The sequence below is a fragment of the Kryptolebias marmoratus genome, linkage group LG3 (assembly GCF_001649575.2).
Source record: "Kryptolebias marmoratus isolate JLee-2015 linkage group LG3, ASM164957v2, whole genome shotgun sequence".
Lineage (NCBI taxonomy): Eukaryota > Metazoa > Chordata > Actinopteri > Cyprinodontiformes > Rivulidae > Kryptolebias > Kryptolebias marmoratus.
In genome coordinates this window covers 5,488,834-5,506,249 of record NC_051432.1, presented here as the reverse complement: position 1 = coordinate 5,506,249, position 17,416 = coordinate 5,488,834, and the positions used below count along the sequence as shown (strand labels likewise).

At 39.3% G+C, this 17,416-nt stretch overlaps 1 protein-coding gene across 4 annotated transcripts in view; it reads right to left on the bottom strand.

The window, feature by feature from the left end:
* mast1a (microtubule associated serine/threonine kinase 1a) overlaps positions 1-17,416 on the bottom strand; it is a 110,224-nt gene that overhangs the window by 16,572 nt on the left and 76,236 nt on the right. For all 4 annotated transcript variants that reach the window (XM_017430492.3, XM_017430495.3, XM_017430493.3 and 1 more), the window contains 10 exons: positions 13,975-14,107; positions 12,137-12,204; positions 11,883-11,959; positions 10,049-10,257; positions 8,904-9,042; positions 7,295-7,427; positions 3,820-3,985; positions 3,534-3,635; positions 2,147-2,269; positions 304-413 (listed from right to left, as the gene is read on the bottom strand). In XM_017430492.3, the coding sequence (XP_017285981.1) occupies positions 304-413; positions 2,147-2,269; positions 3,534-3,635; positions 3,820-3,985; positions 7,295-7,427; positions 8,904-9,042; positions 10,049-10,257; positions 11,883-11,959; positions 12,137-12,204; positions 13,975-14,107 (1,260 nt within the window). The remainder of the gene's footprint in view (positions 1-303; positions 414-2,146; positions 2,270-3,533; positions 3,636-3,819; positions 3,986-7,294; positions 7,428-8,903; positions 9,043-10,048; positions 10,258-11,882; positions 11,960-12,136; positions 12,205-13,974; positions 14,108-17,416) is intronic.

Below are 17,416 nucleotides of genomic sequence, written 5' to 3'. Positions count from 1 at the left end.
GTTTGAGGAATTCAAGTGGAGATTTGTGAGCTCTAGGTGCCCTAAAATAAAAACTGGAGACAAGAAACAAAAGATAAATGGTGTTGCTGTTAGACAGCCCACATGGACTTCATTATTTAACTCCACGTTTGATTCTGGATCCAGCCTTGAGGAGTGTGTTTGTGCAGCGTGACCTACTTTATTCCTCATCTCCTCCTGTCATGAGATCTCAGGTGGCACATCTGCGCCATGGGTCGACACGGTGAAAATGAGAAAACTGTGAGAGATGAAACGTCGGAGGGTAACAAAGAGGCAGAGTCGTACCTTACTGAAGCGAGGAGAGCAAGAGGAGAACTGTCTGATCTCCACCGGCTCATCATCGTTGGTGTCATCCTCGTCGTACGTATTGATGTGGTGATAACGATCTGAGCGAGCTGGCAGACAGGAGAGTGAGGGAGGAGAGAGGTGTCATTTCAAGGTGATGACTGGAACAGAGGAGGAAAATAACTGCACAACCCATAAACTTTGTTTGTTAACGATATAAATCCAGAAACACTTACAGCTTGTTCGGGTTCGTCCTTTAAAACAAGTTTTTAGCTTGGATAGCGCTAAAACACGTCTGAACTCCCTCTCTGTGCATTGAAAATGTTTTCCATCAGTCTACCATAGGAGGTGGTTCTTTTTATCTACATACGTTTAGTCTGAACATAATCTGTCCTGAGCCAAGTTGGAGGACCTCCTGCTGAACTTATGTAAAACCACACAAGCAGCAGAGTGGAATTATTAAAGAGAATTAAACATCTACTTGGGAATATTCTGAAAATATGACTTTTTTTTTGTTTGTTCTGTTTTGGGGTTTTTTTGGCTAAAGGTTTTAATGAACTGTTGATCAACATATTTCTCAAATTAAATGTTCATTTTGTCTGAATTTTAATAATCAAAGTGGATTACAGGACATTGTATGGCTGAGTTTCTCTTTGGTTTAATGCTTGTCCTGATTGTTTTTGGACCCACTGTGGTCACTGGAAGCAACGATCTGCTGTCAACCACAAAACAGTCTGAATGATAATGCTGGGCAGTATATTGAATATATTTGAGAGTTTTTTTCTCCTGCAATATCAAAAATAACTATATTGCAAATATCAAATATAAATCTAATCAGCAGTTTGTTTTTAGCCATGTGCCTGTAATTCACTAGTTTACTTTTTCCCAACTTTTCTTCTAATCCCATCCTGAAGACCCCTGAAGACCCCTGCCTCCTCTAGAAAACTGCAGTGGGCTTCTGTGTTTATGTTTCGGAAGTGAGTGATTTAGAGATTTCTTTCGGAGACAGCAAATGAGCAACGTTGCCTCTGAGAAGACTCAGGTGTGAAAAACCTAAGCAGCTTTTAACGACTGTTCTCTATAAACCTGATTGTTGAACACGGTTCTGATGTCTGGTGTTCAGTCTGGTTGTTTTTTTTTATTCCAGAGAAGGAACGAGGGTCAGAGGATTAACATCTGTGAGTCAAAGGTTACTGCTGCATTATGTTGTACTGTTGAATTCAACACTGACACAGTGATTAAAAACTGCAGAGACACATATTGTGCTAAAGCTTCAAAATATTGCAATATTCATTTTTAGTCCCATCACTCAGCCCCACTGAGCAGAGTTATGTCACATTATATTCACTTAATTAAACACAGCAGTGATGATGCACAGAAAAGAACTGATGGCTGTCATGACATTGTGGATTGTTACAGGTTACAATCTTCAATTTTTGCTCTGACACTGAGCTCTGTAGAGTCACTAATCATTGTATCTGTGCTTTTATTTCGCTTATTTTGCATCTAGTATGTATTTAAGCTCATCAAGAGACAATGCTAGAAAAATGTGACTCAAATGACTGAACTGTGTTATTATTAAAATAATAATCGAGTTCATAAGTCTGAATGTATTGTCATTTACACAGAAGCATCAGCAGACCTGCTGGTGCTTCTGTTTGTTAGTCACTGACAGCCCGCTGTGTGTGTGTGTGTGAATACAAGGCGGTAACTGGCGTCTGATCACAAAACGATTTGGGGAACTCAGTTTACCACTAAATGTGATCAGAGGTGTCAGAGCCGACCGCCTGCAGTCAAATCTCCGGAAACGGATTCGTAACAACCCATCTGAACAGCCTCTTACTGTCGAAGTAGCTGGTGTCCTCCTCGGACTCCAGGTGAGGAACAAACTCTGCTTTCTGCCTCAGCAAGCTGTTCCAGTCCAGCCCCGAGAAGAAGGAGTGCTCTTTCACCTCAAATGCTCCACCTGGTGGCAGGGACACAAACCACATGATCTGTCTTCCAAAATAAGAAGTCTAAAATGTACCCTGATTTGTTTTGTTTTTTTTCAGACAAACTGCATAATATTTCTTTTAGAAAGTTTAGAAGCTGAAACTCTGTGCTGAAAACAGAAATAACCACACTGGGTCAATGCCAATAAAGTATGGGATTTCCCGAAGTCAGACGTTTAGAAAGCACATCCATTTTTATTTATAGACAAAAGCACTTTTTAAACATTGATTTTTTGCAGCCATATAAGTTTTTTCTATTTCTTATTAGGAAAAGTTCAAAAAAGAGCAGCTTTCTGTAAAATTTCTGTGAAATTGTTGCAGCTTTTTTTGCATGAACTGGCTAGTTTATGATGTTTAGATCAGGAGACTGAGTGCTCCAACAGCTTCGGTGTGCTTTCAGGTTTCTTAGCCATCAGTCATCATCATTTCATTCCTTTTCTTTTATTTAGACAGGTAATCTCATTGAGACAGACCTGTAACACACACAGAACATCAGTTGCATAAAATAACAATACAATAATCATAAAACATTATCTTGATTTCGTTGCTTGATTACAAAATTTTCAGGTGTTTAATTGATTCAATTTTATCCCACCAACTCCAACACAATCCAAACACCGTCCACCTGTTTGCTCCTCGGTTTGAAGGGATGCTCTTTGTTTTAAAATTCTGCTTTTTTTTTGCTTCAAACATACTTTTGTTTGCTGCTGTCAAAAAGGTCTATTTTTGGTCTCACCACAGGACCTTTTTAAGAAACGCATAAGGCTTGTTCTGTGTCTTATATGCAAACTACTGTTGCTGAATTGTGCAGTGGGAAACAAAAAACAAAAAAAAGGTTTGCTCCATGAAGGCATCTGCAAAGTGAGGTTTTGTGGAATAAATCATTTTAATGCCTTTTTACAGTCAATAGGGAATTCTGATTTGCCTTTTTAAAAACTTTCTCAGTCTTCCAGAAGTCGATGTTAGATTTGTTTCTGTTAGATGCCTGAAGAACTGAGTGGTTCTCATTACTTCATTTTACTGTAAAATTATACAAAACTAAAATGATGCACCAAACTTGGACACATTGATTATAAGAGCACTTTCTTTGTATTTTGATGCCTTCTAGGAAATATTCTAACATTTTCTTCTGGGAAGAAAGCAAAAAAAAAAACCTCAACTATGGATTAATATTTGGTTGATATGTCTTTCAGGCTAATTGTGATTTCCATCTTGTTCGATAAAAGCAAAGAGCCGTACCTGTACCCAGCCGTACAAGAGGGTTGGTCTGTAACAGAGCAGAAATGAGTGATTGTGCGTCTGCAGGCAGAGCCTCATCGCCATCTGGCCAGACGATATCATCTACCACAGAAACAAGACAGAAAGCAAAGGTTCGAATTATAAAATGACAGGGAGAAAATGTCCAGAAATGTTAGCAAAACACTTAATTTCATAAAAGCAGCAGTATTTGCAACCCCATAGCATAAAGATGGAATTGACTTTAAAAAAATAAGACCATCAAACTAGGTTTAGACATTTCTTTCACCTGTGATGACCTGTCCAAACAGCTCCTCGGGAGTGTCCCCGAAAAAAGGCACGCAGCCCACCAGGAACTCGTAGAGGATGATGCCCATCGCCCACCAGTCCACGGGTTTCCCATAGCCCTGACGGAGGATCACTTCTGGGGCGATGTACTCGGGAGTCCCGCAGACCTGTGAGGAGAGGTGGGAAGGATGTGAGCGGAGAGCAGGAAAAAGACGAGCTGAATATTTAAAATCACATGAGCAGTTCCATGTGTGCATTGCATGAAAAACTCTGGAAATCGGGTAAGTTCATCCAATATTCAAACAAATTCTTTAAACGGCTTTGTTTTGTATTACGGTGCTGAAAACTTTTTCAGGTTAGAATATGATAAAATGACCTAATGAGCAACGGGGACAGGAAAACCTCTCCACAGAAAGAGACAAGAGTCTTCTTTTAACTACAAACAATGTTTTTAAAGCAAGAGCTCAGATCTTTTGAAGTGGGTTTTTTTTAGGAAATGTTATGAACATTTAATATCGTACCTGTTGTTGGTAGCTCTTTGAATGACCTCAATTTGTTTTAAGATGGAAGCAATCCAGCAGTCTGGACAGACTTTAACTCTGTTTCTCTAAACTGAGGGCTTTTAAATAGCTATCTACAACAGAAGGTAATTGTTTATAACCTTTTAACAAAACCCCACTTCAAAGCATCTGAGATTTTCATTAAACTGAATAACTTTTAAAATCAGCCAATAAAGTGCAAACTGTTTGGTTAAATTTCACTCCAGTTACTTGACAATTCGGACACGATGCCTTTTAATATCAGCTGCACCACAACTGAAACCGATAAATAAACATGTTCACGTGTGTGAAGTTTCCGTCTGATACTCAGTAAGTCGAGTGTGTCTGACAGTTAAAATCTAAACGCTCTGCTCCCGTGTTGCTCCCGCTGTCGTACACAGCGCACATCATTTCTGGCTGCGGGAGAAATTCTCCATCAAACAGAATCTCCTCTAAAAAACATGAAAAGCAGATCTGCGATCCGTGCCGACCGCAGATGTGAGATGATTTCTGGGAGACAAACAGATGTCTGCTTCCAAGCGGAAAAGTAAAAAGGACTCGCGAGCCAGACCGACTGATTACAGTCTAACTCAGAGCATAAACAATAAGTACATTTGATGAATGACATTGTGATGGAGATGAAGAGCATTAATAATTCAGCAACTCCAGCTAAACAGGAAGCATTATAATGCAGCATCTGTCTTTGAAGAATATTGATTTAGCCGGATGACTTGGCAGGATTGCATGCATGGCTGAATGAAACAATAGGATGAGCAGCCACTGCGTGTCTTTTCTTTTGCTAATTCTGCTCTGAACACAGCAGTTTCTAAAGAGCTGATAGTCTACACAAATCTGTAGCAGCTTTTGCTTTTCTATCATGGGTTGGAAAAACACTTAAAGGATTTTTCATTGAATCTTTTTGTATATGTGTATCATCTATGGTAAAAATAACCACTAAATACACATCAGTCACTACCATAGCATTTGTAATAAATGAACAAAATCAACAGAATTGTTTTGTTGCCAACAATTACAAGTCGTTTGTTTACATTTGAACATTGCCAAGTACACTTTGGACAGTCTCGGTGTTTGACGGAAACTGAGTTGGTAAAAAATTCCCCGGATGTAAACAGAGTCAGAGGGAGAAGAACAAAATCAGAGACGCCAGGTGGAAGGAGAAAAAGCAAAGTTGTTCTCCTTCTAAAAAGAAACAGTGACTAAAGCTGTAAGGACGAGAGTCGACAGAAGTGGAGTCATTATGGGGGAGGAAACTGAGCGGTGGAGCAAACTCATATGCAAATAATCTGCGTCGAGAGGTTTGCCAAATTTAGATGTAAACAAAGGTGAGGAATATTTGCTGTTTTCTACCTCAATTTTCCCCCAAACACTGATGAATTTGAGTTACTTTAACCCACAAACAGCCATTTAATGATTTAATGATGTAGAAATTGTGTTAAAAGCATAAAAATTCAAATCAAAAACATTGAAAATTCACATATTTTGACAGCTATTATGGCTTTAATATGCAACACTTCTAAAATGAAAGATGGAACCAGGGGGGGTTTCATTTAACCTGGATATAAGGTCACTTGTATCCAGGTTAAATGGTCGCAAAGTGAACATGCATGTTTGTTTCAAATGAGAACATTTTTGTCAATACATTTCTACAGGTACAGAAAAAAAAATCCCAATATTTAGGGAACAGTGCTCGCATCCTGTTGAACACAAACTAAGAGACAAAAATGTTTTCTTCCTACAATGTGATCAGTGGAGCAGCCATGATAGATGCAGCTTGAAGATTAAATCTTTTTCTTTTTGGACCGATAAAATCAAATCTATTTAATTATTAATTGAAGAGTCATCGAGCAGGTTTGTTTCTACAGGCATCCTAAAAGAAAAACAGATAAGTTGAAAATATGTTGTTACATTTTTTTGTAACTGTAGACTGTATTTGCTTCACAACTCTTCTTTTGGTGCCGTTCCTGCTGTTTAGCTTCATTATTGTCTCTGCGGTGACACCCGCTGTTTAGAGGAAGACCTCCATTAGAGCTGCTATAAACAGCAAAGTGCTACAGAACAGCACAGTTTGCCTCAGCACAGCTAAAGTATTTTACAGTCCTGACTGTCATTAAAATGGTGAGACTGTTTACAGCAGCACGTGTTTGTTAGAACAAGATTACATTAGTTTTACCTTTTGTAACTATTTAATAAAAGACCCTTTTCCTTTTCTTTTTCTTTCAGCTGTTTCCTTTCCAGGGGTCTCCACAGAGAGTCCTCCTACTCCATCTAACTCTGTCTTCTGTGTCCTCTGTCCTCACTCCAACTCCCTCCATGTCCTCTCTAACTGCATCCATATGTCTCCTCTTTGTCTTTTTCCTGGCAGCTGCATCTCTAACATCCTTCTACCGATCGCCACTAAAGGCAAAGGCGGAGCATGAATTTTCGCCCGCGTCTGATTGTCTGTACCGTTGGCAAAATATGAATCACTGAACAAATTTTATTAAAACTTTCAAAAAGTAATTATTGGATGAACATCTACGAATGATTAACTTTAACAGGCTACCTGATTCAAGATGGGCGCCACGGCAAAGCGATCTTAGCAAACATAAAAATGACCAACCCTGTCAGCTTTACAGATACTGATTTATGTGGCAGCAGATGAGTTATTCACAACATATATTACAAGCGCTAACAGGACACGTCAGATATCGCCATATTGAATGAGATTGTACTTAATATTTTCAATGTTTGACCAAAACAGCTACAACTTCATCATTTCCTATCATAAGATGATCTTAGCTGATTGATTGGGTGTCATGAATTCTTTCAAGAAATGCTATATTTAAATTTGTTTTTTTTTCATGGAGGCAGTTTAAACAGTAACTAACACATAAAAAAATAATAACCATCACTGATGACTTTCTTATCTGACTGTACCTGTTTGTCCAGAAACTCTCTGGCGTCTTTTTCTATGTGTCCTTCGTACAGGTTGGTGGTGAGGCTCATTAGACCCATCTTCGACAGACCAAAGTCCGTCAGCTTAATGTGGCCCATGGAGGTGATCAGGAGGCTGAGTGACGAGCGCAAACGCACAGTTATTACATCACAGTCGCCTTTTAGTCCATAAAAAACACCCTGAAATGATGATTTTCTTTTTTTCAAAGTTACACCAGAATCAGATTTAATGTCAGAAATTCTAAAAAAAAAAAAAAGCTATTTGATGAGAAAATAACTGGGAAATTGTGGTCATTTTCTGCAGCAAACAGAGCTGATAAACCATGCTAAGTTACGGATCAACAGAATAATTTGGAGATGTCTTTGTGTCCAGAATCCAAAGTCCCACTTTCTGACTCGATTATCTCCTCCGTGTTGGTGCCCCAGGACCCACTTGTGTGTGCTTTTGTGTACGTGTGGTTTGGACTTATCTTTGTTTTCCAACAAACTTTGACCATCAAGCCTTTTCTATGGTGGATGTGATATACTCTTACAGTGATGGTGCAAAGTTAAAGTGAAGATTACACTTCAAACATAAACTCGTGCATTTCGTACAGCATTGTAAAGCTGAACTCTAAACCGTTTCTGCTCCGACGAGCTTGGATGATCCGCTCACAAGTGCAGCTGTAAAAATTAGGCACCACCAGGACAAACTGGATAAATCTGACCTGATCTGGACGTCTTCAATGATGATGAAACTTCATTTAAAAGTATTTATTTGTGGAATGTTTTCTCTTTTCAATATGCAATTTTTGTGTTTTAATTAGTATTATGTTGTATTTATTTAGAAAGTTTATCCAGTGAACATTGTTGTTCTGTACCCAGTCCACGCTTCACACCTGGTTTTAATGGAGCTGATGACTGCACACCTGCTGGTGATTTGTACTAATTAGGTGAATTGATATCCTCTGCTGGGTCTCTGTTATTAGGTGTCAGATCCTCTTCTTTACAGGACATTTCATACTTTGTGATTTTCACATTTTCACAGTTTGAATTTGACTTTTAATTTTATTTGGACTTGGCCGTGCCCTGAAGTGTCCTTGGTTTCATTCTTTTTGTAAGTAAAAGCAAATATATTTTATATATTTTTTTTTCTCTCAGGCACTACACTTCACCCGACGAGCTGTTGTGTGTGTGTGTGTGTGTGCGTGTGTGTGTGTGTGTGTGTGTGTGCGTAAACAGATAAATGAGAAACAGTAAAGAGCTTGCAGAACCTGCAGAGGTTAAAAAGTTGCTATACAAGTGTGCACCATTTACCAATATCTCTTTAAAAATATCCAGAGCAGTGTCGACAGGGCCACAAAATAAACAAGAAGCAAAAATATTTCATATAGCATTTCCTTGAACTACTAGAAATATGTTTTTGAGTTGGAGTGACTTCAGATGGTAATTTATGTGCTCCAAAGTAGCTGCTACTTTGACTTCCCATTGAGGCTGTTATTGATGCTGTTTACTGGATGTAAAATAAGGACTGCTTCACGCAGCCCCACTACAGTAAATAAACATTCCTTTTGAAGTAAATAAAATGGTTATTATAGCATTTCAAACTCACTTGTCAGGTTTGAGGTCTCTGTGAACAATGCCATAGTTGTGCAGGTACTCCAACGCCAAAACGGTCTCAGCAAAATACATCCTTGCCAGCTCCACGGGCAAAGCCCCGATGTTCTTCAACAAGGTGGCACAGTCGCCCCCTGGAGAAAACAAGCCGGTGTTTAAAAGAAATAATTTAGGCATTTTGTGACTTCAATAAGAAACTAAGTTCAGGTTAAATGTGATGCTGACATGGTAATCCTCTATTTGTGTAATGTAAAAATATGAGCCATTAAAAATAAAAAGGAAAAAGCTCAGCAAACCTGAATGAATGCAGGCTTTTTGGGTTAAAATGTAACTGGGATTCTTTTCATCACAAGAGTCACATTTTCACACCTATCCCTGACACCTCAGGGAAGGTTGTTTTCACCTTTTATTAATATCCATCTTGGTGATCACAAGTGACCTTTTTTAAAGTCTATAACAGTAAAAATACTCTTAATAGCCTAAATTCAACTTCAATATATATTAATACCATGGCTTTGTAACATCTAATATAGTAATATATTTTATAGTATTAGGTTACTCTAATATCTCATACTAAAGGTTACATTTCTTTTCATAAAACATGACAAAAGGGCTATAACTTAGCCAGCTTTACAAATATCAAGCCGACAATAGTGGGGAAGTAGCTGAAAGTCATCCACCAACAAGTCCAAGTTCTACTCATTGTGCAACATTTTTGCTTAAAACTTTGACATTAACTATTGGGACCAATCCTTTTTGTCTGTTAGCAAAATATCTCATGAACCACCAGACAAGAGTTTAATGAAGCCCTCAGGAAGTAATCACTGGGTGTACGTCTACAACTCAATAACCCTTTGGAGTTAATTATTTTTGTGCATTTTATGTTTTTGCTGCAGCTGCTCTAAAGCTATTTGTTGCGTGAATTTCATCACAGTATTCTGGTAAAAGAGCCACAAATGAGATTTGAAGCTCAGTGTATCTGAGCCATTATTCCTGCTTTGTGCTACGCTGTTCTGAACAAAGACAAATGAAGGGCAGACAAAGCCTGAAAAATAAAAACAGCACAGACTAAGTAGACTCATAAATCTCAGGTGTGCTCTCTGTCTCAGCCCGGTGTAAAACAAAACGCGACTTCCTGACCTTCCACGTACTCCATGACCATGCAGAGATGCCGTCGCGTCTCGAAGGAGCAGAACATGGACACGACGAAGGGGTTCTCGGCGAAGGTGAGGATGTCCCGCTCCACAAAGGCCTGCTGGATCTGGTTCCTCAGTATCAGATTCTGCTTGTTGATCTTCTTCATGGCAAAACGCTGACGTGTCTCTCTGTGGCGCACCAGATACACGGCGCTGGAAAGAACAGAGGAGTGTTGAGGAAAACACAGCAGGTGGTTAAAAGCTATCATAAATCATAGCCGTGTGGACTTGTCAGGAGGATATAAAATCTTAAAAGCTCTGGTACAGAATTCCAGTATTTCAGCTAAGAGTCTTAATTGTCTTTTTTTTAAAACATGAAATGAAATTTGAAATATACCTGATAGATCCTTATTGTTTGGCACAGTGCTGCAGCTTTTTATCAGGCAGCAGCATGCGCTCTGGCCGAGATAAAAAGAAAACTATACGATATTCATCTTATTGGCAGACTATTTCTAGTGGAGCCTGTTTTAAATGATAGGATTTTCTTTCAAATCACTGAATAACTCAGTCCCTGAATGGATGATAGACACACATTTTAAGACGTCTCCAAGCTTAATCCCAGCGTTCTCCATTATTGAAGCTTCGATTATTCGGGCTCACTAAGATGAAGAGCTGGTGCAATACTTTTGTGTTTATATTTGTTTGTTTTTTTTCTCCATCATACTGTGCATGTTTATCCCATGAAGCATTACATATCTATAAACTGAACAGTGTATATACACACACGTCCTGAATTTTATCATGCTTCAGTTTACACATTGCATCTGCACAATGTGTCAACAATTCATCGGTCCAATTTGTTTTAGTGACTGAACTCTGCGGGTCTAACTGTTTGACACGTTCAAAATGCTTTTTTGTTCAAATATTGTTCTCGGCAAACATATTTCTGCGCGACAACAAGATGAATCCATTAGTGATGGAGTGTTCAGCCTGAGTAGTATTAAACTGTCACATAAAATGATGTATTTAGATAATATTCTGCATTTCCTATACCAAAAAGGTCAAATATTGCCCAGTATTCTAGCCTTTCAGTAGCCTTTAGGGATACTTAACACATAGATTAGTAGAGTACGAAGATTAAACCACAGCCAGCTGGTTTCCAGACAATTATGATTCAATTGAAAGACCTATATGAACTATAAAAGTATTCAGCCATTCTAAAATTTCTTTTAACTAATACACAGTATGGACAAAAGACAGCTAGAAACTTGTTATCCCTCGCCAGGATGTGGGTTACCAGGGCCCTACCCTGGAGCCAGGTCTGGTGATCGGGTCTCTACCCACGGGGCCCGGTCGAGCCCAAATGAGTTATATGGGTTTGCCTTCTGGGGGACCCACCTCTTGAAGGAGGGGTGCACCGTGCTCATAATACGTTGGCGTTCTGACCCTAACTTACCAAAGCTGGCTCTTGGGACATGGAACGTCACCTCTTTATAGTGAATGTCGAGTAGCAGAAAGTGGAACAAATACAACCTAAAATAAAATTTGTTGGTTCCTTTTTTCCAGTATTATGTTCTATTAAACAACACGTCAAACAAACATTAACAAACCATAAACCTAAATATTATTTTTTGATATTTAAAGCACTCTACCGAACATCAGCAGATGTTTGTTTATTTGTTTTATGGTTATTTAAAGACTAAAATCCTACCATTGATGTCTGCAAATGCCGACTGGACAATTTTCATTGACTGAATTGGGTTGAAAGCTCTAGAAAAAGACTTTAGGATGATTTTTGTTTCTGTGAAGAATCGGTGAGGCACACAACCCTTCCTTACCCATAAGCTCCGTTACTGATCAGCTTGATGGTCTGAAAGTCTTCTTCACTTGGGGGCTTGATGGACCTGCCTTTTCCCTGGTGACACCCAACACAATAAAACCACAACTTCAATAAAACCGAAAGTGATTCGTCTGCCGCGGCTGCGAGAGTACTGCTTTGCACGGTGGCGTGTAAGGGCGTTCAGGCTGTGTGAACACATATGAATGCTGGGATAAACAGGTGTGTCTGTGCATGCTTTTATTAGTCCATCACCTCTGCCGAGTCGTCCGTCTCTGGAGTGTGCGGACCCTCGCTGTCGTAGCTGTCAAGGCTGACAATTTCTGAGGAGAAACATGCTGGTTAACGACAAACACGGTGTTGAAATTAAAAAAAAAAAAGAGAGACAATTTTTCAAACCAAAGCAGCTTGCCTCCCACACTGCCTCAAATGCCTTTAACAAAGCATCAAGTTTCTAAACACCAGAAGAGCCAAACATGTCAGAGACAATTACAGGAGCTTCTTCTGTTAATCAGTTTTACTTTCTTCAGTCCTCCCTCTCTCCATCAGCAGCTCTGGCAGCACATGCTTAGTGTCTTTGCACTTTAGCGCGTGACAGCTGGTTGAATACAATAATTACACCATTGTTTTAATAAAGAAGAGAAATAACTGAACGATGATTAACTGTCCAAACCTCTTTGTTGACATTAACTTTATGTAAGATGAAAGTCACCGAGGTGAGAGTCATGGGCTTTTAGTTTTCTGCTTCTCGCTGTAAAATCTTGTCAACCGTCTCCGGGATACCAAGAAAAGAAACAATAGTGTGAAAGTATGGATGTGCAAGCAGCTACGTGGGCGTGCATGTGTGCCTGTGCATAACAATGTAGGCACTAAAGACTGTGCAAGATCAAGACATCAAGTGGCACACTGTTAGCAGAGATTAACTCCGAAAGACCTCAAATAACATTTCTCACAAAGTCAGGAATAAAACAGCAGTGTTTTTTTTTTTTTTCGTGAGGAGTTATTCCGAGCTATTTAACAAATCAACTAATGAGCAGTTCCTGATGGATTTAAATGAAAGCGGGTGAGCAGAAGGGAACAAAACTACGAGTTCATGATTAATGAAACACAGCAATATCTCTCTGCACCACTGGTCAGCAAATAGTCCCGACCTTTACACTGATCCTGCTCATAACAGTGCAACGTTCAAAACACTGATATGGATACAGCATCTGAGGAGAATCCTGATCCAAGTCATGGAACTAATTTCTACATTTTAGGAGCAGAAATATAAAATATAGCCTGACGTTACTGATGGAGAATTGGTAAGCTGTGTTGATCTCTGTACCAACACATTTTTTATTGCCTGCACGCACTTAAACTCTGGCAGAAAGACACCGCTGTAGTATGGAGACACAAAAGTGGATTATTCGATGTGAGGATTTTCTTTTCTTAGATATGAAGGCTTATTTATAAAAAATAATGTAAAAAATGTTCTGTGTACAACAGTTGGAGCTACAAAAATGACATAAAAACAGAACAGAACAAAGAAAGCTAGATAAATACAAGACAAAGTGCAAAGTTCATGTTCTAATTCACAAAGACCTGGATTCACTAAGCTTGTACAATGCCTGTTGTTATGCTCATTTATTGCACATCGGTTTTGCACATTATCTGCACCATTGTTTCCACAAAGCAAATACAGCTGAAACCACATGTTTACATACACTGTATAAAAGGCACAAAGATCTTTCTTCACTGTATCTTCATTCAGTTAAAACAAAAAATATATACGACATCGTGTGATGTGGATGAGCAAGCTTTTTATGCACCGGTGGCTTTGTATTGTATTGTGTTTTATTTCCTTCTTGGACACAAACAGCCAAGCTGTTTCCAAACGTTTCACTCATTGCGGTGGTCAATTTCTTGGCTCCGGGTCGGCACTTAATAGACACGAGAGTGGTATTGATCTTCTGATCTAACTCTTAGAAAGAAAGTGAAACTAGTGACGCTGGTCCGCAAATTAAAAATTTAGCCTGTGTTTTTTCCGTCTGCATTACTACAGTGTTTCCTGTTGTGTCCAATAAACCCTGATCTGTTTTCCTTTGTCTTACCCTCGAGCGGGTCTCTGGTCAGACCCAGCTGACTGATGATGTATCGAGGGATGTCTGCTTTCATTAGCTGCCCCTCTTTGGCGTGGTCCTCTGCTGCCTCCAGTAGATGGTAGAACTCTTCTGGGTTGAACTCCTGTCGTTGGAGGAGCAGATGTTAGGCTTGTGATGTAAGACGCAGCAAGACTGGATCTCACAGGGATAAAAATCTAGCATCTGAAACGATGAGAACTACTCTGAAGAAGTGTTTTAGGAGCTAATGTAGCAACTGTGTAACACAGGAGAAAGATGTCTTCTGAATGTAAGAAGAACTCAAGACTGCTGAAGTGACTGTACCTTCAAATGTATGTGCAGAAGAAATGATAAAATTACATCCCAGTATTTTCTGATAGTGGCACCGGCAGGCAGAATCGTCTGCTACAACCCCAAACACTTGCCTCCTTTTTTTTGTCTTATCATTCCTGACCATTCTGGACGTGGTTTGAGATCCCAGAAACTGAACGTCCCCATAGGCTGGTCCCAGTACAAGTTTTAAGTCTCACCCCGTCCATCCTAGCCGACGCCATGATTATGTGCGGGAAAGTAGGCCGGTCTCAAAAGCCATATATCTGTAATGCTCAGATTCTGGCTCCAAAAATACAATATGGCAGCACTAACCAGTCCTGCTGGTTTTAGGTCCCAACAAGAGAAGGTGGGGACATTTTGTCTAGTATGTCTATATTCAGTCGATGTTTCTGACTGGAAACTGCTCTCCAAGACATTAATTTCTTGTTAAATTTGAATATTAATATAACAAGCTTACATCATGACTTTAAGAAACACTTGGGACATCAAATTGCCTCTAAAGAGGGCGATGTCACAGCTAACCATGTTGACACTTGTGAAGAAAAGATGGGTCAGTATACCAACAAAATGGTGACATGTTTAAGTGTACTGTGGATGTAATTTTCTTTCATAAAAACTTTCCCTGAAAATAATTTTTCTGCCTCTGATATATTGACATATTAAGTGTTACCAACTTTCAAGAATCGTGTTTCGAGTCAGGAAATTCAAGGTAACCAGAACTTCAGGTCAAAAAGAAAAAAAGAGTTGACTTAAAATTAGAGTTGTAGAGGTATTTGTAAAGAAAATAAATTGAGGTTGTAAACCATACACACAGATTTGAAATAACACTGATGTCCGTGTGCAGATGGTGTTGTGTTTAGTTTTGTTTTTGAGACAAGACTTCAGGGTCAGCTGACAAATCAGGCTGTAATGTTCAATAACATCAACAGAAATGTCTGTTTTCACCTAATTCACATCATTTATGAATTCGATGTTTACAGTATATCTCATTTTAATGTTATTCCAACAGTTAAATTGGAAACATGCCAGTTTGTATAAATATGGAGATATTTTATTGACATAAAAACATTTGTTCAGCTTGACTTGTTTTGATCGAGATTAGGTTGTAATGTCTACTTTTCTACTTCAGTTATGAAAAAAAAGATTGTACACAATAAACCAGCTTTAATCTCATTTCTTTTGTGTGACTTTATACTCAGAATGCACCAGAATACCCCGAATTACATCAATTTTAATTTATTTTTCATGGGGGCATGCCACTGGACCCTCTTCTAGTTGAATTTAATATCCCTCTTATTCTGGAGGATTAGATCACTGCATTCAGTTTTAAATCACAAAAATAATTTAGTTCAAGAATTTAATTCCACTTGCATCAATTTCATAAACTTCAAGCAAACACTGCGATGAAGGTGTCAAAGAAAAAAAAACACAATCAGCATCAGTATTCTCCTCAACTTTAAATTGCTTCATTTTTAAGAAATCCTTTTTCTATTTCAACAGTCTTTTGTTGTGTCCCGTGGGATTTGGTTTCATTCCTGCTGGTGGAATAACATTTTGATTAGAAAGCCCGAGGCAGCCAGGATCATTTCCGTCCCTGCTTTCTCATATTGGTTCCCCCAGACCAGAGAAAAAGGAAAGAGGAGGAATTAACGTGGCTCTCCGATAGCTCGCTCTGCTCGAGGATAATATTCTAGCAGCTAACAGCCTACGGACTGTGTGACATTTTCAACAGATCACACCTCGCATCCGACTTGAATGCGAAATGAACTCCCCAGCATTTTATGTGTGTGAGTATTCTCCTCTGTAACCTCGCAGCCAGGAGAATCTGAAGTCTCCTCCACATCCTGGCTGACCCTATCGACCTCGTCTGACGGTTGCCTTGGTGATGGAAAGATGAGCCGTGGGGTTGGGGGGGGACCCCATTGTTGATGAACCCGAACGGGGGGGAGAGTCATCAATCAGCGAGCAGATATGCAGGAAGGTTAAGCTTCCCATGTATAAATTCTTATCATTACCAGGTAAGTTCAGGGGAATCGTGTATCAGTATGTCAATGACATGGCCCCGTCTAACAGCTGATTGGATGTGCCGCTGAGAGGACTGACAAGTTGGGGAGGAAGGAATATTCCAATTTACATTATATCTTCACAGTTTCCAGATAAGTAAAGAAAAATATCCCGGAGCAATAAGTATATAAGCTGCTGCGGCAGAGCATGTGTAACACACTGTACGGCACAGCTTTAACAAAACTGTGACCTCTGCTGCACAACACTGCACATTTATATGTGCTCATGAGATTGCTCCAGGTAAAACACTATTTACTGGAAGCAACTGAATGAATATTGGAAGTTATTTCTAAATGCAAAGACACATACTGAATGTGTAATACAAGGAAAGAATTAACCTCCCAGCCCTAATGTCATTTACTCAAATCTTTTGCAGAAAATTGTTTTGGTGGCTATGTTATAATGAAGGGTTGACGTTAAGTTGTACACTTTATGGACAAAAGTATTTGGCCACGTGACCATCACAGCAACAAGGACAGTATGGAGTTGGTTCCCCTTTTCCATCTACTGAATAACAGCTTCCACTCTCCTTGGAAGGCTTTCCATAAGAGTTTGAAGGGTTTCTGTGGGAATTTGGGCCCATTAATTTCCGTAAAGCATTTACGAGGTCAGGCACTGATGTTGGTGAGAAGGTCTGGCTCACAATCTCTGTTCCAGTTCATCCCAAAGGTGCTTTATAGGGATGAGGTCAGGGCTCTGTGCTTCCTCACCGAACCTATCAAACAACATCTTTATAGTTCTTGCTTTGTGCTTTGAGGTATAGCCATGTTGGAACAGAACAGGGTTTCCCTCAATTTTGCCACAAAGCTGGAAGCCGACCATTGTCCAAAATGTCTTGGTATGCTGAAGCATTAAGATGCCCATCACCAGAGATAAGGGGCATAGCCCACACCCTGATTGTTTCTTCTTAAAACGTTATATATGTACGAGTCAAAACTTAAAGTGAAATCTAACTTGAAACCTGCAAAGTAGGTAAAAATTCCAACAAGTGGATTCAGATTATATTCTGTTGTGTTGGGAGTATTTTTTAACCAAA